Source organism: Orcinus orca, chromosome 16 (assembly GCF_937001465.1).
Source record: "Orcinus orca chromosome 16, mOrcOrc1.1, whole genome shotgun sequence".
In the NCBI taxonomy this organism is placed as follows: domain Eukaryota; kingdom Metazoa; phylum Chordata; class Mammalia; order Artiodactyla; family Delphinidae; genus Orcinus; species Orcinus orca.
In genome coordinates, this window is record NC_064574.1 from 84068670 (window position 1) to 84089412 (window position 20743).

At 60.0% G+C, this 20743-nt stretch overlaps 1 protein-coding gene and 2 long non-coding RNA genes across 6 annotated transcripts; 1 reads left to right on the forward strand and 2 right to left on the reverse strand.

The window, feature by feature from the left end:
* Window positions 1-2475: 2475 nt before the first annotated feature.
* LOC105747956 (uncharacterized) lies at window positions 2476-12514 on the reverse strand. 4 transcript variants are annotated; one of them, XR_007472028.1, is made up of 5 exons: window positions 11540-12496; window positions 11047-11120; window positions 9886-10177; window positions 5963-6165; window positions 2476-5400 (listed from the first exon to the last, which is right to left on the reverse strand). It is a non-coding gene; the product is annotated as an uncharacterized LOC105747956 (long non-coding RNA). The 4 variants fall into 4 exon arrangements; XR_004482825.2 differs by lacking the exon at window positions 2476-5400 and having other exon boundaries at window positions 5817-6165; window positions 9886-10192; window positions 11540-12514; XR_004482824.2 differs by lacking the exon at window positions 2476-5400 and having other exon boundaries at window positions 5817-6165; window positions 11540-12511.
* On the reverse strand, window positions 6470-9879 carry LOC125961375 (uncharacterized). Its single transcript, XR_007472030.1, has 2 exons — window positions 6706-9879; window positions 6470-6655 (listed from the first exon to the last, which is right to left on the reverse strand). It is a non-coding gene; the product is annotated as an uncharacterized LOC125961375 (long non-coding RNA).
* A 2647-nt stretch (window positions 12515-15161) lies between the features above and the next one.
* On the forward strand, window positions 15162-18632 carry ACTB (actin beta). The gene is made up of 6 exons (XM_004268956.4): window positions 15162-15306; window positions 16019-16147; window positions 16296-16535; window positions 16986-17424; window positions 17510-17691; window positions 17848-18632. Exons 2-6 carry the CDS (start codon window positions 16025-16027, stop codon window positions 17989-17991), a joined length of 1128 nt encoding a protein of 375 aa, XP_004269004.1. The 5' UTR covers window positions 15162-15306; window positions 16019-16024; the 3' UTR covers window positions 17992-18632.
* The last annotated feature ends 2111 nt before the right edge of the window (window positions 18633-20743 follow it).

Below are 20743 nucleotides of genomic sequence, written 5' to 3' on the forward strand. Positions count from 1 at the left end.
AAAGGTATAGAGAGGAATATAATGCACCCCCAGATCCGGTAATTATTTCACTATATTTTCTTCAGTTCTGTTTTCTCAAAGAAATAGAGGATATCAGAAGCAGTGGATGCCCACCCTTCTGCCCCCTCCCACCTCCACCCTGGAGCTGTGGTGGCCCCTTCCCATCTGTTTCCATGGCCTTTGTTCCTACCTACATGTCCCTAAACGATAAATGGGAGTGTCCTGTGTGCACATTCCTTTTTACAGCCTGTATTGGGGTGTAATTTACCTACAGTAGAGGTCACCAGCCTCGGGTGTACAGCTGGGTCCTGAGTGTACTGCAGTGGGGTCACCACAAATCAGCACACAGGACTTTTCCATCCCAGGATGGCTCCCCACGCACCGCCCCCCATAGCCTCCCCCCCACCATCCTGACTGCTGTCACCCTCAGTTAGCTTTGGCTGTAAGGGGCCTGAACCAGACGGCCTGCGGCTGCTCCATCTGGGTGCTTCTGGCTAGTTACTCCAGACTTTGCACGTATTTCATCCCATACCCTTCTTATCTATCCCTGCTCCTGAGGGCCGGTATTTTGGTGGTTTCACAAAGTGTTTTTACATTTTACAAACTCGACCTGACTGCCTTGCACTTTTCTCCCCGGGGCTTCGCTTAGATTGATCTGGGCAGTGACCTCGGCCTCCCTCGCAGGCATCTTCTGGAGGTCACCCTGCGGGGCCCAGGCGCCTGCCCGCCCCGGCGCCAGACTGTCCAGCAGCTCCGGGGTTAAAGCGCCGCAGACCGACTTGGCTGGGGGCGGGGCGGTGGCGTCCGCGGCGGGTCCCCAGCCCGGGACCCCCCAAGCCAAGCCTCCCAGCCTCCCCGAGGGCGCCCCCAGCCCGGGACCCCCAGGCCAAGCCTGCCAGCCTCCCCGAGGGCGTCCCACCCCAGGGCCCAGCCGCTGCCGGCCCTTTTGAGAAGCGCGTACGTTTCGAAAGGCGCAGCCGCACCTTGGACCCCTCCCGGGCCCCTCGGCACACGGGAAGTTCAGGGAGGAAGCTGAGCGCGGCGCGCGCCGGGCGGCCCGCGGGCCGGATGACTAAGTTTGGCCGCGCGCCCCGCCGCCGGTTGCCTTTTATGGCGGACTCGCCGGCAGCGGACGTGGCCTCCCGGGCCCCCCCACCCACCCCCGGCCAAGGGGCTGAGGGCACGACTGCGAGGGGCCGGGCGGCGGCGGGGGGTTGCGGGCGCTTCCCCGAGGGCCGCCCATCCTCTCCCCCCACCTCCCCCACCCCACCCCTACCCCCGGCTGGCCAGGCCCAGCCTCCCAGATTTACCGAGAGGGAAACTGAGGTCCGGGGAGGGGCGGAGCCCTGCCAAGGTCACATCGCACCACGGCGGGGTGGCACCCGATGACACCCAAAGGCCCTGCTTCCCAGCCCAGGGCCGGGACAAAGATGACACACTCCCAAGGGCGCGCAGCTGCATTTATTGAGCACCCACTGTTTGTCTCCCGGCCTCCAGATTTCTCGGCTTCACAGCAGTCCTTTGAGAGCGGGTTTGGGTCCGCGAACCACAGCCCGACGCGGGCTCTCCCCGGAGGGGAGAAGCAGCTCCCCCTTGGTCCTCCCCCTCACCTGCCCCTGGCTGGCTGTTGTACTTTACGTTTGCGGGGAGATGAAAATCATCTCCCCATTTAACAGATGGTAGACTGAAGCTGTGAGTCCCAGGTCAGGGAGCTAAGTGGCAATGCGAGGGGCCTAACATAAGTATGTCTGGGAGCAGGTACCCCAATCCTAGGGGCGTCAGAACTCACATACGCCCCACACGGAATAGAATTCCTGTGCGTCTGTGCGGAGCTGAGTCGCACCGCGACCCTCGGGGCACGTGTATGGTTTCCTGCTGGTCTTCAGTCCCCGCCCCCGGCCCTGCCACGCTGTGGGCCTCCGTTTGTTCAAACGCAAAATGCGGGGAGTACAGGGGGTCCGGTTTGGAGTGGGGAGCGCGCTCGGGGTGATGGTCTGGGAGGAGAGAGTCAGGGATTTAGAACACCCGGGCGCTGGGCTATGCCCCCCTCCCAACCCAGGGCGCTCAGGCCCGCGACAGCTCCCTGGGGGGAGGGGCATGGGGGGGCGGCCCAGGCAAACCTCGGCGGGGGCCGGGCCTGTGAGGCCAGCGCCCCCTCCCCGGGCGCTCCCAAACCTCGCCTTTTATGGAGAGGAAGTTGGGCCAAGTGGGCCGGGCCGGCCCGAGGGGCGGGGTGGGGACCTGGAGCTCCGGCCCGGCCCGCGCTGGACGCGCACTGGGAGCACCAGGCTTATCTCCGAGCGGCCCTGGGACGCGGGAGGCCCCGAGCCACGGCCACGTGAGCCGCGCGGGCCTGGCAACGCCAGATAATAAACCCCCCACCCCGGCCCCCAGCGGGCCGAGCCCAGGGGAGGCGGAGCCTCCACCTCTGCCGGCCAAGCCTGGCCCTGGCCTTGGGCTCCTACGACCTGCCTGGGGATGGGTCTGCGCACGCTCACCTTGGGACCCCAGACAGTTACCTACCTGAGGTGTCCAGATGGGCTCCCACCCTCTGATTTGACTTAGACACACCCCCTCCCCGCTCCCCTGACCTGGGAGAGTCAGGGCCTCTGTCCTGCAGCTCAGTGTCTCCCGGTCCAGACTCCCAACAAAGCTCTCCTCCACCTTCAACAGCCACCAGCTCCAGCCCTGGCCACTGTACGGGAGGAGGGCCGGGATGGGCTGTGGGATTCTGGGAACCCAGTATTCCACCACATCCGTGTGGTCCAGAGTCCAGCTGGGACCCTGCAAGGCTGGTTTGAGGCCACTGGGCTCCATTTTGCAGGTGGGCACACTGAGGCCCAGAGACAGCAGGGTGTGATTCAGGGTGCTGCGAAGGTTCTGCTCTTCTGTCGTGGGGCCTCATGAACCCCAGCCAGAGGGTCTGGACACGGGGAATGCTGTCCCAGCTATGCCCGAAGAGATTCTCCTGAGTCCCCCCCCAGAAATCGCCAGGCCTTGGAGGGAGTTCACAGGCCCGAGGAGCTGAGCGGCAGAAGATGGGGCTGCCGCAGGGCCTGAAGACCCTGGTCCAGCCCTGCTGCAAATGCTCCGCGACACCCGCACAATCCCCTCCCTCCTCCGGGGTCAGCAAGACCTGGCCAGGAGTCCTGGCGCTGCCCTTCCTAAGGGTGGGGGCCCCTAAGGTCTCTAGGCCCATAGTGGATACTGCCCCTGCCCCCAGGCCTGGGGTGACATTTCAGTGGAGGATAGGGACAGGTGGGCGGAGGTGTGCACGTATATTTTCAGATTCCTGAGCTGGAAGCCTGGCGTCACACCCCGTACACCCTCCGGGAAAGGTGACTGTCATGACTAAGCCTACATATGCCTACAAGTGCCCCTGGATGACAGGGCGAGGCCAGATTCCAGCCCCTGCACTTTGTCCTTTGCTCTCCGCTCATAAGGACCCTGGGAGTGGGCTAGGGCAGAACCAGGAAGCTTAGCTTATCTGCTGATACATGAACACCTTTCTCCTCCTCCCTACACCCCCCCACCCCCTCCCCCAAAACCAACCATGAGCAGGTACCACAGAGAGGCCACTGGCCCCCGGTTCTTCCCTGGAAACAAGAGCAGTTGTAACCACAGCCCAGCAACTCCGTGTCTTTTTTGGGTTTTTTTGGCTGCGCTTACATGGCATGCAGGATCTTCCCGGACCAGTGATCGAACCCGTGCCCCCTGCCTTGGGAAAGCGGAGTCTTAACCACTAGACCACCAAGGAAGTCCAGCTCCGTGGTTGTTTTCGTTTTTTGTTTATTTGAATTAATTAATTAATTAATTTTTGGCTGCGTTGGGTCTTCGTTGCTGCGCGTGGGCTTTCTCTAGCTGTGGCGAGCAGGGGCTGCTCTTCGTTGCGGTGTACGGACTTCTCACTGCGGTGGCTTCTCTTGCTGCGGAGCACGGGCTCTAGGCGCACAGGCTTCAGTAGCTGTGGCACGTGGGCTCAGTAGTTGTGGCTCGTGGGCTCCAGAGCACAGGCTCAGTAGTTGTGGCGCACGGGCCTAGTTGCTCCACAGCATGTGGGATGTTCCCGGACCGGGGCTGGAACCCATGTCGCCTGCATCGGCAGGCAGATACTTTTTTTTTTTTAATAATTTTTTTTTAAAAAATATTTTCTTTATTTATTTTTGGCCGTGTTGGGTCTTCGTTGCTGCGCGGGCTTTCTCTAGTTGCAGCGAGCGGGGGCTACTCTTCGTTGCAGTGCGCGGGCTTCTCATTGCAGTGGCTTCTCTTGTTGCGGAGCACAGGCTCTAGGTGCGCGGGCTTCAGTAGTTGTGGCACGTGGGCTCAGTAGTTGTGACTCGTGGGCTCCAGAGTGCGGGCTCAGTAGTTGTGGCGCACGAGCTTAGTTGCTCTGCAGCATGTGGGATCTTCCCAGACCAGGGCTCAAACCCGTGTCCCCTGCATTGGCAGGCGGATTCTTAACCACTGTGACACCAGGGAAGTCCTCTCCCCCATTTTACAAGTGAGAAAACTGAGGGCCTTTGCAAGTAAAGTGACTTGCCCAGAGTCACAGAGATGGCAGATATTCCCCCTCTTGCCATCTTTCCCTGGCTGTGTGTGACCTTGGGCATGTCCCCTCACTCCTCTGGGCTTCACCTGGATTTGGGGAAACATCAAGGCCCCTGCCTCATGGGGCAGTTAATGGGTAGTGAGCAGGACAGGGCCTGCCTCCTAGAGGCTCATGAAGGGCATCTGGGCATGTAGCGACAGTCGGTCCCAGCTGGGGGCTCACCACCTCACCTCATCCAGGTAAGCGTGGCCCTGCATGAACGTGAGTGAGCTGCGTGCTCCCCATACCCCAGGCAGGTCCCCAACCTCGACTGTCAGCTTTGCTACCCACAACTTAAAACATCATGATGAAAGCTGCCCTTCCTGCCTCTTGGGGTTGCCATGGGATAAAATCAAATTATAGAACATCAGAAAAATGAAAGAGTATCACAGACGCATAGGTTATTATTCTCATTACTATTATTATAATTATTTGTATAGTGCTAGTATTTCTAATACAAACTTCTACTTGGCCAGAGACAGACAGAAATCTGAAATCTGAGGCTACAGAGTTAGTTTTGGAGCCTCCTGGGCCCTTTCATAATGGAGAGCCATCTGCTGAAACATCAGACATGGCCCTCCCCTCTCCCGCTCCCCCACCCTCTATAGCTCCCCATTACCATTGCGGACAAAGTCCCAGCTCCTGAGTTCACGCCAGTCCTCTGAGAACACACCCACCCCAGGCATCCTGGGCGCCAGCAAATCTCCAGACCTGGGAAGCACTTTCCCACCTCCTGGCTGAGTTCCAAGGCTACATTCTTGCTGTGTGGCCCTGCATCTTGCTTTCCTTCTCTGGGCCAAGGTTGAGGCTGACTAGGAGAGGAAGGGGCACCTGACAGCTTTGGGGGAGGGCAGCACAGAGGCCCTGCAGCTGTCACCTGTTGCAGAGTTCTAGTTCCTTGTTTCCAGCCAGTTCTTTGGTGAGTGTCATGGTTCCCCCAGCGCTGGACCCCAGAGGCTGGCCCCGTAAACTTGCGTCTGCAGGGTGTCCAACTTCCAGGAGGGCCTGTTTCTTGCCCTTATGGGCTCCAGAACCCAAGCTTAACCCAGCTATTCGAGCCTACCTCTGACCCTGCCTACCTCAGTCTCCCCACCTGTACAATGGGACCTGAATTCAAGGCCCAGTACATTCCTTCCAAGGGGTAAGGACTCACAGCCCCCGCTGAGCTGTGCTAAGAGGGCTCCACCAACCCCATGCCCACCCCAATCCTGCTCACCCAGTTGGGGTCTTTCTCAGATGGGGCCTCCATGTACTCTACTGAGTGTTGGCCAGAACAAAAATGGTGTTGAGCCCAGATCTCCCCATTAAGGTTTCTATGGACTCAATTTCCAAAGTTCCCAGCCACATCAGATATTTGCAGTTCTCCCAACATACCTTCTGTCAAGCCCCCTCTAAATTGTCTCCTTTGTGAACTCCTATTCATACTTCAAAGCCCAGCCAAAAAGACCCCTCCTGTGGAAAGCCTTGCTTGATCCTTGGGCTGGGTTTCTCTTCCTCCAGTTCAGCTCCTCACACGTTCAGGATATCAAACAGTTGTTTTCCCTGGAGACTTCCGGAGAACAAGGCTCAAGTCTGACCTGTGAGTGATATCAGACACTGGGTGAGTCAGCTGCAGCCCAGAGACCTGAGGACTTCTTGTGACACCCAGCCTCCCATACACCCCTCCCGTCAACATCCGCTGGAAGGTGTGAGCCCTGAGCTGGCCAAACCCCTTCCTCCCCAGGCCTGTTCCTCATCAGCTTTGGCAGTCCTGGGACATCATTCCTGCTAGGGCTGTGCCCACACCCTCCTGGCACAGGGTGTTCACACCCTTGAGAGCCAGTACATCCATTCCTGCGACCTCTGTCCCTTCTGTAGAGAACTGGATCCATCCATCTTCCCTTCCTCCCTTCCTTTCTTCCATCTGAAGATAGATGGCCAAAGCTGGGGTTTCCCTGGTAGAGCAGTGGTTAAGAATCCAGCTGCCAATGCAGGGGACATGGGCTTGAGCCCTGGTCCAGGAAGATCCCACATGCCGCAGAGCAACTATGCCCTTGCGCCACAACTACTGAGCCTGCGCTCTAGAGCCTGCGAGCCACAACTACTGAGCCTGCGCTCTAGAGCCTGCGAGCCACAACTACTGAGCCTGTGTGCCGCAACTACTGAAGCCCATGCACCTAGAGCCCATGCGCCACAACAAGAGAAGCCCCCGCAGTGAGAAGCCCGTGCACTGCAACGAAGAGTAGCCCCCGCTCACCGCAACTAGAGAAAGCCCGCACGCAGCAATGGAGACCCAAGAAAAGGAAAAAAAAAGAAGCCCAAAACTGTACTGACTATACACCCTGAGATGGGGATCCCACAGTGATCAAAACAAATGTGGTCCCTGCCTTTGCAGCATGGAGGGAGAGAATAAACCTATGATCACACAGATACACCCAAGAATCGGCTGTGACGAGCATGACAAAGAAGTGCAGGAGCCACAAGAACCCTGCCCTTGTCTAGGGATCCCCCTGGACCAGGTGATGTTTACACCGAGCCCTGAAGGATAAGCAGAACTTCAAGAAGCAGAAAGGATGTGTGTGGGAAGAAGGGTCCATTACAGACAGACAGAACAGCAAGTGCAAAGGCCCTGAGGCAGGCGGGAGTTTGGTGCTCTAAGGGCTAGAGGCCAGCATGTCTGGAGTGTAGAGTGAGGCTGGCGGGAGCGGGGGGTGGGGGGTGGGGTGGGGGGTGGACGGGCAGCCACACTTCCAAACTAGCTGCCGTCTGGGCAAGGACGCACATTATCATTGTGCAGCTACTTGAATTGCCACAAACTGAACACTCACACGTACCCAGCACCCAGATCAAGAGACATGTGCAGGTCCCTCCATCACATCCTTTCCAGTCGGTCCTCCCCAAAGGGCACCGTTGGCCTGACTTCTGCACACAGATGAACACAGGATCATAGAGAATCTGTTCTTGCGTGTGAAGTGGGATCTCACTGTGGTTTGCATTTGCATCTCCCGGATGACCCGTGATGTCAACACTCTTTTTATCTTTCCTGGCGATGTGGAGATTTGGGTGGCCTCTTGTTTAAAATACCCCTTCATGGGAATTCCCTGGTGGTCTAGCGGTTAGGACCCCGCACTTTCACTGCTGTGGCCTGGGTTCAATCCCTAGTCGGGGAACTGAGATCCCACAAGCCTTGTGGCATGGCTAAAAAAAATAAAATAAAATGCCCCTTCACTTCTTTTTCTCATTCCCCTCCCTGCCTTTCCCCTCTCTTTCTTGCCCAAAGGCTATACCGGTATTCTCTGGTGGAAGAACAATCCAGAAGGAGATGAAGGCTCCCTCCTCCCCACAACCCACCCCTCTTGGGCCCTGCTCTGTGTGTGACAGGCCCGGAGACCAGGGAGAGGCACAGCGCTGCACATGCGCACACATGTCCCCTGTTGGAGCCCCCGCCCTTCCTGCAGCCCCCCAGTAAGCCTGGGATGGATCAGATGCGGTACATGGCCTTCGTGTCACAGAGGCACAGTACGCCTGGTCCAAGTCGCCAGCAATGGCCACTCTGTACTGGCTCCGAGCAGGCCCAGCTCCAATGTGTCTGTTGGCTCACCTGTCCCCTCCCTACAGCTCTGCGATGTAGATGAGTGAGTTTGCCGAGGCCGCCAACACACAACCTGCTCAGCTGTGTCCCCAGAGCGGAGATTTCAGAGCTGGACACAGAACTTTCCACCCACTTCTGCAGTCCCCTGCCTACATGTCTGGGAACTAGGATGACCCAGCCCGGGCCCTGCCCTCCAGGGTCCCCCCACCCACAGAGAGGGAGCAACTAGGGGTAGACAGGAGGCCCCTGAGCCAGGGCCTTTGAGGGACCTGGAGTCCTTCTGACTCAGGGAGGGATGAGGGACCAGGCCCTCATCCTCGTCAGATGCACGTCAGCAGGGCTGCGTTTGGCCAGACCTGGACCACCAGGAAGGTGTGTGCTTCCTGCCAGAAGGAGTAGGTCTTGCACGGCTTCTGGGCTGTCTCAGCAGGTCGGCTTTAGAGCCATCTTGGCCGAGGGGAGCGGGGTCCTGCACCCATCCTGGACAGACCAGCCTGGTACTCCCGGCAGAAAACTTAGCATCCTCCTCGCCATCCTGGCAGCACACAAAATGCGAAGCCCCAGCCCTCCAGGCCTGGGCTCTGGCTTGCCCCATGTGCTGTGTGATGCTGGGTGAGACTCTGCCCATCTCTGGGCCTTGGTTTCCCCTTTGGTAAGTAGGCCGGTGATGGTCACCTTCCAGGCTGTCTGTGACAAGCCCCTGAAAGGTCAGGAAGGCCCACTCAGAGGGCACGATCCACACTCGGTCCTGCTGCCCCTGGTGGGCTCAGGGGTGCCGAGTCCCTTTCCGAGGACATCCAGGGGTGAGGGACAGAACTGAGTCCTACTTAACACAGAGCCTGAAAGTGGATCAGAAAAGGAAGGACCAGGGTCCCCAAAAGCCGGGACGCCGAGCTGACCGTTCTGTGGGGCCTCGCGGTGGGAAGAGGGTGCTATGTTCTTTCCTGGGGTCCCCAGCTGCTCTGGGGCTCCCTTCGCTCTGGCTTAGCTAGGAGGGCACAGCATGCAGCCCCCTGGCCCTGTGCACAGTGGGTTTATCGCTGAGTCCTACCTGGGTCTGGACCAACCCCCCAGCCTGGCCACTACGTGTTCTGGGTCATAGGTGTGGGCACACGTGTCCTCAGGTGCACCTGTGTGCCCCCAGTGCTGGGGTCTCAGCAGCCCAGATGACTCAGACAGCCCAAATTACTCACTGGGGACCTGGGAAGTGGAGGGAACAGGGCCCCTCTGGGGAGGGGGAACCCTGGTTACGGCCCCCGGCCCCCAACAGGGGCTGCTATGCCAGGGGAAACCCCTTCCCCGCCTGACCCATCACACCCAAGCCTGAGATGGGGCTTCTCTGGGCTCGTACAGAACCAGTCTCATGGGTTCAGGACTGTGTCCCAGTGGACAGTGCAGGCCAAGGGGAGGGGCTGGTCCCCTGTCTCCCCGGCAGCTGGCACAGGGCTGGGCGTAGGGGAGACATCAGGAAGCTCAGGCCACCGGGCCGGCTCAGGTTCCTGGCCAGCCCAGCCGGCGGCTGAGATTTCTGGCCGAGGAGGGCCTGGTTACACGGCTGCGCGGCCCAGCCGATTGGGTTTCCACTTGGATGGGCCCCAGGCCCCGGGCTGGAGGAGCCAGCGCTAGCTGAGGAGGGCCCCACGGGGGGCCCCAGGCGCGCCCCACGGCCAAGCAGGGAGCCCGCTCTGCACTGCCCACTGACCACCCTGAGCCTCAGTTTGCCCACCTGAGAACAGCAGCCCCCTGGAGGCTCAGGGACTCAGGGCGCCCCCTCGAGACTGGCTGTGGGCCTTTGCGCTGCTCCAGCCCAGACTCCTGGGTTCCGGTAATCAGTAATTGATTCTCGCTCTCACTGATCCCAGCTGGCTCCTCTGAGAAATGGGGAGATTCCTGCTTGGCCGGCAGGGGCGCGGTGAGCGTTCTGTGTGCGCAGGTGGGTCTGGCTCTGCTTCCGCGGGCCCTTGGGGACTCTGTCTTCCCTGTCCTGTCGCTGATGCGCTGCGGATGCGGGCTTCGCCCTGAGGTAGGTGAGCCTGAGGCTCCTGAGTCACCTCGGCCCCACCCACCCGCCTGCACTTTCCCAACGCCTCCCTTCCCCCTTCCTGTTCCCCTTTCACTTCCTCCGGCCCCTCCAGCTGGGGAGCTGTACCTCCGCTCCCCCAGCTCCCCCAGCTCCTAGGGCATTTCGGAGCCCCTGGCCCAGCCAGGAGGGGAGCCGGAACAAGGCCACCCAGCCAGGAAGGGGCTGAGCCCCCACCAGTGGCCCCAGGCGCCTGGCATGGGAGAGCCCACGTCACTGACTGCTTCTGGTCCCCCTGGGGCCAGACGCCCCCCTGCCCCTTTTCACAGCCCAGGGACAGAGGCCTGAGGCGCAGGGTCCCCTGGCCTCCTGTCTGTGCCATTCCCGTGGGCATGTTTGCCAGCACTCTGGGGCGTCAGGCCCAGGAGCTCCAGAACCCTGCTTGGCCTGAACTTGAAATTGCTGCTGACCCCACCCCACGTGGTCCAACCTGTCCCCCAGCTTCTCAGGCCTCTGTCTGGGGAACCAGAGGAACCTGGCATCTGAGGGATGTCTTGGTTGCCAGATGACTCGGAGCAGGTCACCACCCACTCCCGGTGGGCTGAGGTGGGCCCAGGTGAGAAGTGGACCTCAAAGGCCTCCTGGGACCACAACTGGGGCGGGGGGCATGAGGCCAGATGCCCCCTGTCTGTCTGGACGGCTGTCACCCCAAGGGGCCTCTGCCTCTCAGCACTCAGGGTCTGCCTGGGTCACCTCGGTTCTCATCTGGAGAACGGAGACAGCTAGCCCTCCCAGCAGAAGACTCCAGGGACCAGCAGAAGGGGCTCAGCTGGGTGTGTGTAGTGGGGGAAGCCCAGGGAAACTTACGTCTATTTCTGAAAAATTCAATCAAATAAGCAAGGCTGGGAACTCCCCAGGAGGGTGGCGTTTCTCTGGGTGCCCTGGGGGACAGGAAGAGAGAGGGTAGTTTTTAAGGATTTTTAAAAACACTCCCAAGAAGTGTTGGAAGTTCCCAGTTTCTCCGGAGCAGGGATCCCCCTCGGGCGGATAGCTCTGTCAGGGAGGACAGGAGGCCCAGGGCAGGCTGAGGGGCTGGAGGCTGCCCACTGACAGCCCTGGGAGAGACTCTGGCTAGAGGCCAGGCCAGGATGGGGACCAAGGCCCTGGCTGACGCCCAGGAGAGCACACAGGGCCCAGCCCATCCTTCCCGCCTCCGGGGCCCCCTTCAGCTGGCTGGGCACCTCCTCAGAGGGCCTTCCCTGACTCCCTCCTTCCTGAGAAAATCCGTTGCTTTCCTTCTTGGGCATCAGCACTTGTTCTCTTTGGCTCTCTTGTTTGAGGTCTGTCTCAGGGATCACACCTGCTTTATTCAGTGTGTTGTCTGGTGCTCTTCTTCTCTGGAAGCACGTCTGGCTGGTCGGTGCTGGTGTGTGGAATGCAGGAGCAGTGTGATCCAGGATGTTGAGCTGCTGCCTGTGCTCTTGCTGTGTAATCCTGACTGGGTCAGTTCCCCTCTCTGGGCAGGAAAGCTTACTGCTGTTATGGTAGAGGAGGGAGGAAGTCATAGGCGACTTCCTGGAGGTGGCAGCCCAGAGCTGGCCCTGGAGGCAGAGGCACCCCAAGCCCAGTCCCTCCCAGGACCTTAGGAATCCAGAAGTCCAGAATTGCCTCTTGAGACCATCCTGGGAGCAGGGGACGAGGGCAGGGGAAAGAGGTGGTGACAGCGTGCAGGCCTGGGGCTCAGGACCCCCTGTTGTGTAACCAAGGGCCAGTGGCTGTCTTCTCTGGGCCTCAGGAGATAAGCACTGAGGACAGAGGTGGGACCCAAGAATTTAGACTTTGGAACAGCCTTTGGTCCCAGTCCCTGAGGACACTGCAGGGGACACTGCAGAGGCAGTGAGAGGCCTCCAGGCCCTACACCTGGAATCCCTCACACCAGACTCCAAGCCCTTTTCCAGTCTGGCCTCAGTTTCCTCATCTGTAGCAAGAGGCGTATTTGCTAGAATGCTGCCCATCAGTTGCTCCTCAGTGAGGACCCACAGTGCGCAGGGGCTCTGCCCACCTGGAGCCAACAGTCTAAGGTCTTCCTAAGGTCTCCCCTTCTCTGTCCTGCCTCAGTTTCTTCCTCTGAAAAATGGAGCTTGGTTTCCCCGCGGGTCAGGGCAGCAGTGGGGTCCGAACACCCAGAGCAAGGCGGCCGGGTGGCCAGTTCTGGAGGAAGGTGGGGAGTGGTCCTTTGCTATGGGCTGTAAAGGTCGCCTGGCCTGGAGGCCTCTCAGGGAGGGGAACCGCAAGAGGAAAAAAAAAAAGCACCAGAAAGGCAAGTGAAGTCCCCATTGGCTGAGCCGGCTAAGGGCCCCGGGGGCTGTGTGCCTGCCCCGGTGACAGCTCTGAAAACTCCCTGCAAGGGCAAAGAACCTGTTCACTTCCTCTCCGGAGGTCTCCTCCCTCTTCCTCTGGCCCCTCCACTTCCTCTTTTCCTCCTCTGGCTGCTGTCTCTCTTCAGCTCCTTCTCTCCCGCTAGGCCTGCGGCCCCCACCCCCCACCCCTCCATCTTCCCAGGGTCCTTTCTCAGGGCCTAGGACACCCAAGCGGTCACTTATTCATTCAACAGATCAGAGCCCTGGGGAGGGTATGGTGGGTGGAGATGGACGGACCAGAGACCCGAAAGGGCTCACAGTCTGGTCGGGGAGGCCCAGTTATAAATGCCGGCCCTGTGCAGTGGTCTTGGGGGGAGGGGGGATATGCTGCAGATGCCAAAGGACTCCCTCAAGTAGGGGCCTACTGGGATGGGCCTTGAAGGATGCATAGGAGACTCCCAGCTGCCGCAGACAGAGGGCCGGGAGTAGTGCAGCCTGAGCTCGGTGCTTTTGCCCCTTGGCCGGCCCCTGGTTGAGAAGCGGCGAGGTGGCAGCACAGGTCCTGCTTGGGGACCAGCCTTGCTCTCCACCCCATGTAGCTGCCTGGAGCCACCAAAGTCTCCCACGCCTTGGCCTGCAGCCCTGGTCCCAGTCTGTCTGGCACCCACCAGGCTCAGTGAACAGCCTGGAGCAGCCCTCATCGGCCGGCAGCAAAGAGGGTCACCCACCCCCCCCCCAACCCCCCACCACAGCTCCTGAATCACAGGGTTGGCAGGTCCCAGGGTGGCTGGCCGGACGCCCGTGAATGAGACACACAAGGCCAGGGACAGGGCAGTCCGGCCCCTGGGAAGCAGGGAGTGGACGGGCTGGGAACTTTTGCCCAGGCCCGGGGCGGGGCTGGGGGAGCCACTGAGACCAGATCCCTGGGAATTCCGCTGGCAGGTGGCTCTGAGCCCGTGGGCTCTGCTGTGCGCTGGGAGACGGTCACCCTTTCTACCTGTTTGTGGCCTCTGCAACCTTCAAAGAGCCCTGCCAGCACTAGCCTCCTGCAGTGGGCTGGCCCAAGCTGCCTCTGCCCTGGCCAGATTCCACCTCCATATATGGACGAATCTTTTGCTGGTTTCAACACACGCTCAGTGAGCACCTACTGTGTGTAGCAAAGCCCTGGGCAGACCTGGGGTGCCTGGACACAGACCACGGGCAACAGGCCAGGGCCTCTACCTGGACCACCCTTCCCGTTTTCCCTTGTGTGAAAATTCAGCTTGTCACCACCTCTGAGAGGATGCGTGCTCCTCCAGGTTGGGCCAGATTCCCCTCTGGGGGTTCCATGGCCTCTGGGTTTCCTTTCACCACACAGTGACTACTGTCGGCCACCCTCTGGGTGGCAGGCTCTCCCTGCCGGCCTGACACTTCTCAGAGCAGGAACCACCCAGAACACTGTGGGGCACCCAGGTCTGCCCCAGGGTTTGGTGGAGAGACCCAGGGCAGGAGCAGGTGCAGTGGGAGGGTCTCCTCTGAGGGCAGCTGGCCTTCAGCTACTGTCACTGCCGCTCCACCCCTCACCCTCACTCCTCTCTGGCACATTGTGTGTCCTTCCCCAGTCCTTGGTGGCCTCCAGATGGTCCAGGAGGGCAGTTCAGCTGTGGCTGCACATGACAGACAGACGATGGACGGTGGGCCCCGGGCCCCAGAGCTGTGACAAATGGCCCTGCCTGCCTGCGCCCAGCAGTGGTTGGCAGCTGCCCGGGTCGCCGTCTAACAGCCCAGGCTTGGCCTTGGCTGGGTGTGACCAGGCAGCTCCGAGGCAGCCCAGCTCCATGGGAACAGTTTCTCTGCTCTACAGAGCCCACCACTCCCCAGGTCTGCAGCAGCGGAGGTTTGGAGCCCTTCTCACAGGGAACTTCTAGCCGCTGGCCCCTGGTGGTGTGTGTGTGTGTGTGTGGGGGGGGGCTGCCCTGTCCCTGGGGACTGTGGTCTTGAAGCCCCTGTTAAATGGCCACCAGCCCCCCTTACTCCCCCATGAAACACCATAGTCCTCAGCCCCAGGTCTCTTGAGTAGTAATGTGCCCCCATGGCACACGGAGACCCCCACTCAGCACGCTCAGCACCCCCAGAGGCCCCCCTGTAACCCAGGCTTTCTGGGCAGTGGAGCTAATGTGGACAAGGGGGGTGACTCGCTGCCCACCCCTCCCCCCCAACTGTTCCTTAAGTATGCGCCCACAGCAACCAGGCACCCTCGCATCTGTGCTGACCCTTGCCCACCGGGTCGCTCACTGCTCTGGGGCATCCACACCCGGAGGGTCCCGGGGTGGGGGGACCCGGAGTGACAGGCAGGCCGGGTGCAGGCCTGGCCACGCGGGGCCGGACCGGGCACTGCTCAGCTGGGCGGCGGCCCGGGGCTCGCACCCCACGACCCGCGGGCCCAGCACCCAAAGCCAAAACTCTCTCCCTCCTCCTCTTCCTCAATCTCGCTCTCGCTCTCTACCAGTCCATCTCTCTCTCTCTCTTTTTTTTTTTTTTTGCAAAAGGAGGGGAGAGGGGGTAAAAAAATGCTGCACTGTGCGGCGAGGCCGGTGAGTGAGCGGCGCGGGGCCAATCAGCGCTGGCCGTTTCGAAAGTTGCCTTTTATGGCTCGAGCGGCCGCGGCGGCGCCCTATAAAACCCGGCGGCGCAACGCGCAGCCACAGTCGAGACCGCGTCCACTCCGTCAGCACAGGCCCCTCGCCCTCGCCGCTCCGCCTTCGCCGCCGGTCTACACCGCTACCAGGTAGGGCCCCGCGCCGGCCGGGCCGCTAATGCGCTGGGCCCGCGCCTCCTCCGGGCAGGCAGCGCGCGATCCCGGCCCCGTGGACAGCCTCCTGGCTGCGGGGAGTGGACTCATGCGCTCCTCGCTCGGGGCCGGAGCTGCGCTCGGGGCGCGCTCCCAGAATGTTTCCGTTGGGACCGCGGGTCTTTGTCCGAGCGAGCGGCTCGCTCCGCCGGCGGGACGGCGGGACGGCGGGGCGGCGGGGCAGCGGGGCGGCGAGGCGGGAGGGTGGGTGGGCGCGGCGGGGCAGCAGGGCCGGGTGGGGGCTGGGGACACCAGTGCGCATGCGTGTGCGCGTTAGGCTCGGGAAGCGAGGGCGGGGCGGCCGGCCGGAAGGGGTGGGGTCGCCGCGGCGCGAGAGCGCCTGCGCGCACTTCCTTCTCGCGCCGCCGGCTCCCGCGGGTGTGGCTGCTGAGCGTTCGCCTGGTGGTGCCTTTTGGGCGGGGCGGGGTCGGCGCCCGGTGTAGGGGGGCGGAGGCCTGGCTTCCTGCCGCGAGCCGCGGGGCCGCCTCCAACCCGCGTTTGCCTTTTATGGTAATAACGCGGCCGGCCGGCTTTCTTTGTCCCCAATCTGGGCGCGCGCCGGCGCCCCCTGGCGGCTCGAAGGCGCGGTGCGCCGGAAGTGGGTAGGGCGGGGGCGGCCGCACGGCTCATGGTCCTGTTCTCTCCGCAGTTTGCCATGGATGACGATATTGCTGCGCTCGTGGTCGACAACGGCTCCGGCATGTGCAAGGCCGGCTTCGCGGGTGACGATGCTCCCCGGGCCGTCTTCCCCTCCATCGTGGGGCGCCCCCGGCACCAGGTAAGGCGCCCGCCTCGGGTCTGACTTGGTGGGTGGGGCTCCCCTCTCGGGAGCAGGCGGAGGGAGGGAGGGGGAGGCCTTCGGTTTACTGGGTGAGGGTCGGTGGGGCAGTGCCTGAGCTGAAGGCGCCTTGCTCCTCCCTCCGCAGGGCGTGATGGTGGGCATGGGGCAGAAGGACTCCTATGTGGGCGACGAGGCGCAGAGCAAGAGAGGCATCCTGACCCTCAAGTACCCCATCGAGCACGGCATCGTCACCAACTGGGACGACATGGAGAAGATCTGGCACCACACCTTCTACAACGAGCTGCGTGTGGCCCCCGAGGAGCACCCCGTTCTGCTGACCGAGGCCCCCCTGAACCCCAAGGCCAACCGTGAGAAGATGACCCAGGTCAGTGGCCCGCCGGCCTCGCCTGGGCGCCACCCCCGCACCCCGTTTCTTGCCCTTCTTTGTCACGCCCTTTTTCACTTGTTCTTTCTTCTGCCATTTTCCTAGGACTTTCTTCTCTGACCTGAGTCTCCTTTGGAACTCTGCAGGTTCTATTTGCTATTTCTCAGATGGAATCTTTTTCTCGTGTTTGGTTTTCTGACTAGGTGTTGAAAGCATAAAGTGCTGTGGGTGTAGGTACTAACACTGGCTCGTGTGACAAAGCTGACGTGGCCGCTGTAAAGTGGCCTTGGAGTGTGTATTCAGTAGGTGCACAATAGGTCTGAAGTGAATCCCCGTCCTGGGAGCCCCAGCACACTTAGTCATGTTCCTTGCACTCTTTGCATGTCCCCAGTCTGGCCTCACTGCTCCCGGTGGCTTCCCAAGTGTGACATGGTTCATCTCTCCGTGCAGATCATGTTCGAGACCTTCAACACCCCAGCCATGTACGTGGCCATCCAGGCTGTGCTGTCCTTGTACGCCTCTGGACGCACCACTGGCATCGTGATGGACTCCGGTGATGGGGTCACCCACACGGTGCCTATCTACGAGGGGTACGCCCTCCCCCATGCCATCCTGCGTCTGGACCTGGCTGGCCGGGACCTGACGGACTACCTCATGAAGATCCTCACGGAGCGTGGCTACAGCTTCACCACCACGGCCGAGCGGGAAATCGTACGTGACATCAAGGAGAAGCTCTGCTACGTCGCCCTGGACTTCGAGCAGGAGATGGCCACCGCGGCCTCCAGCTCCTCCCTGGAGAAGAGCTACGAGCTGCCCGATGGTCAGGTCATCACCATTGGCAACGAGCGGTTCCGCTGCCCTGAGGCTCTCTTCCAGCCTTCCTTCCTGGGTGAGTCAGGAGGTCTCATGCCCGCCCCACACGAGGGTCACTCTGGCCACACTGGAAGTTAAGTCTGGCTTCTCTTTCTCCTCAGGCATGGAATCTTGTGGCATCCACGAAACTACCTTCAATTCCATCATGAAGTGTGACGTCGACATCCGCAAGGACCTCTATGCCAACACGGTGCTGTCTGGCGGGACCACCATGTACCCAGGCATCGCTGACAGGATGCAGAAGGAGATCACCGCCCTGGCTCCCAGCACGATGAAGATCAAGGTGAGTGCCTGGCCTGAGCTGGCCTGGGCACTTGGGGGGTGAGATGTGGCTTTGGTGCAGGTGAGCGTGGTGGTCGTCAAGGCAGCTGCCTTGCTGTAGGCCCCTGGTGTACCAGGGCTGGGACCGCCAGAGCCCTCACTGCCTTTCTCTCCCCAGATCATCGCTCCCCCTGAACGCAAGTACTCCGTGTGGATCGGCGGCTCCATCCTGGCCTCGCTGTCCACCTTCCAGCAGATGTGGATCAGCAAGCAGGAGTACGACGAGTCTGGCCCCTCCATCGTCCACCGCAAGTGCTTCTAGGCGGACTCTTAGTTGCGTCACACCCTTTTCTCGACAAAACCTAACTTGTGCAGAAAACGAGATGAGATTGGCATGGCTTTATTTGGTTTTTTGTTTTTTTTTTTTTTTGGTCTTTTTTTATTTTTTTTTTTTTGTTTTGTTTTTTTTGCGCTTGACTCAGGATTTAAAAACTGGAACGGTGAAGGTGACAGCAGTCGGTTGGATGGAGCATCCCCAGAGTTCTACAATGTGGCCGAGGACTTTGATTGTACATTGTTTTTTTTTTTTTTTTTAAATAGTCATTCCAAATATTGTGAGATGCATTGTTACAGGAGGTCCCTTGCCTTCCCAAAAGCCGCCCCACTTCTCCCTTAGGAGAAGGGCCAGTCCTCGCCCGAGTCCACATAGGGGAGGGTGATAGCATTGCTTTCGTGTAAATTATGTACTCCAAATTTTTTTTTTAATCTTTGCCTTAATACTTGTTCTTTTTGTTTGTTTTATTTTGAATGGTCAGCCATCGTGGCCCCCCTTTTTGTCCCCCATCTTGAGATGTATGAAGGCTTTTGGTCCCCCTGGGAGTGGGTTGAGGTGCGGAGGTAGCCAGGGCTTACCTGTACACTGACTTGAGACCAGTTCAATAAAGTGCACACCTTATACACGTGGCTTGTGGCTGGCGTTGTTGGATGTTGGGGAGAAGGCTGGGGTGCTGGGGGTGCTTTGAGGTGCCTCTCACCCTGAAGGGTCTGGGATTGGGTTATGTGGGAGGAGTTAGGAATTCTGGCCTCTAATCCTGTTTAAGTGAATTCCCCGCCTGGCCCTTGTTCCCCTCGGTTTCTCGCTGGGTTCTGAGGTCCAGATGCTGGGAGAGTGGGGAGCTAAGGAGGTGTGGTCCCTGTACCCACCTCGTAGAACTGGGTGGGGACCTTCGTCTCTGTGGGTGCTGCTTCCTCACTGTTTTCTTGGGATAGTGGGGTCTCCCAGGCCACAGGCTTTGTCCTCGCCTTCTCTTCAGTACCTGCGGAGAACCAGGGGCTCTGAGGTTATGGGCGGGGCCTCAAGTTTAACACCTGCCCACTCACCTGGAGTGACCCCGGTGGAAGGGACAGCGCCACCCATCTGGGGCCTGTGGGCAAGGGGATGCGGGGTCGGCAGAGGTGACCTTAGTTGGAGGGTAGACTAGTTGGAGGGTAGACGTCATCCTTTATTGGTGCCCAGTTTCAAGTGCAGATCTGGCCCAGGGGGAAGCAGCCTGGGGGTTGCGGTCAGTTTGGGACTCTTCTCCAAGCCTGGCTGGCCTCCACTCTTGCTAGAAGCTGTGGTTGACATGGAGGGAAAGTGGGTGAGGCCTCTCCCACACTGCCAGAGGGAGTGAGATAAGGAAACTGGCCCCCAAGTCGATCCAGATTTGAGGCCTTGGGGGACCCTCTCCCCTCCATGAACCTGGGGCTTCCCCAGGGCTCCGCTGGGGACGGTGGGAGCTGTGGCCCGTGAGGATGGGGCGACCCACTGCCTCCCATCTTAGGGACAGTGCAGACCCTCAGGCACCTTTTGCGCAGCACCTTGGGGGTGTGTGGGGGGAAGAGGGCTGTTCGACCTCCTGGTGGCTTCAAAAACCAAAGGGGAGCCCACGGTCCCCGGGCTAACCTGGGCAGATTTTCCTAGGTCAGCACATGAAACAGCATGGCAGGTGCAGAATGTGATATCTGGAAGGTGTTCTGTTCCCCAGGGCGTTGCCCTCTATCACCTGGCCCAGAGGAAGAGCACCGAGGATCCTTCGCCCTGACCCTGTGCAGTCTTAGAGGCCTGCGAACCTGGAAGGGAAGTCCCTCCTGGGTCAGTTCCAGCTCTTTTGGTCTAATTCAGGGATGGTGGTCAGCCCTGGGCTCTGGGAGCTGAGAGTACCTACTCTGTGCTGATGTCTTGGACACAGAGCATGCCCTGGAGGAGCTGTCAGCCTGGAAACTCCCCTCTCTCCCTCCCTCCCTTTCTCTCTTCCCCGCTTCCTCCCTCACGCTATTTGTGCTAGGCATTGTGCCACGCTGTGGGATGCAGTGGAGAAGAAACCAGGTGTGTTTCCTGCCCTCACAAGGGGCCCAGCTTACTGGGCAAGACAGAATGAATAGGAATGTACAAGTACCAGTGGTGATAATGAGAAGAAAGAGTAGCGGCTGCGTGTGGTAAAGAACATAGGGTCGGTCTGGGAAAACGGAGACATTCATCACGTTGATGCGTGATGGTGTCACGGGTGTGGATAGACATCAAAGCTCATCAAAGTACCTCAGTGAAGCTGAAAAAAACCTAAGAAATACAGGTTAAAAAAAAAGGAAAAAAGCAATCATCATTTTTTTTTTTTTTTTTTTTTTTAGCAATCATCATTTTGCCTTTTTCCAATAAATAAGGTAATAAAGGACCATAAACCTGGCTGATGGGGGGATGGGGGCATCCGCGGCTCTTGATCAGGAGGCTTTTTCAGACGGCTTCCTGTGGGAGGGGTGCGGGAGCTGGCCACACGACAGTCGCTTGGGCAGGTGGAAGTGTGGGTGTGCATGTCTCAGGCAGAGGCCCGGGGATGAATGGGAGGGTGGATGGGGCTATGTGTCTTTTCTATGTGGCCCTGGGAAGTCACGTTACTGTCCACATGCCCATCTGAGAAATGGGAATGTCAGTAACAGCTGGAGGGGTGCTGTGAGCAGGTGCTCCCTCAGTCTTTTCCTTTGAAAGGAGACACACACTTGACCCTTTAGGTGCTGCTCCCTTCCTCCCGGGGCCACAG

Bases quoted from the DNA above. Each gene is read 5' to 3' on its own strand.
- ACTB (XM_004268956.4), top strand. From the start codon at position 16,025: ATGGATGACGATATTGCTGCGCTCGTGGTCGACAACGGCTCCGGCATG. The intron at 16,536-16,985 runs GTCAGTGGCCCG...CTCTCCGTGCAG, and splicing joins ACCGTGAGAAGATGACCCAG to ATCATGTTCGAGACCTTCAA. The intron at 17,692-17,847 runs GTGAGTGCCTGG...TTCTCTCCCCAG, and splicing joins CCAGCACGATGAAGATCAAG to ATCATCGCTCCCCCTGAACG.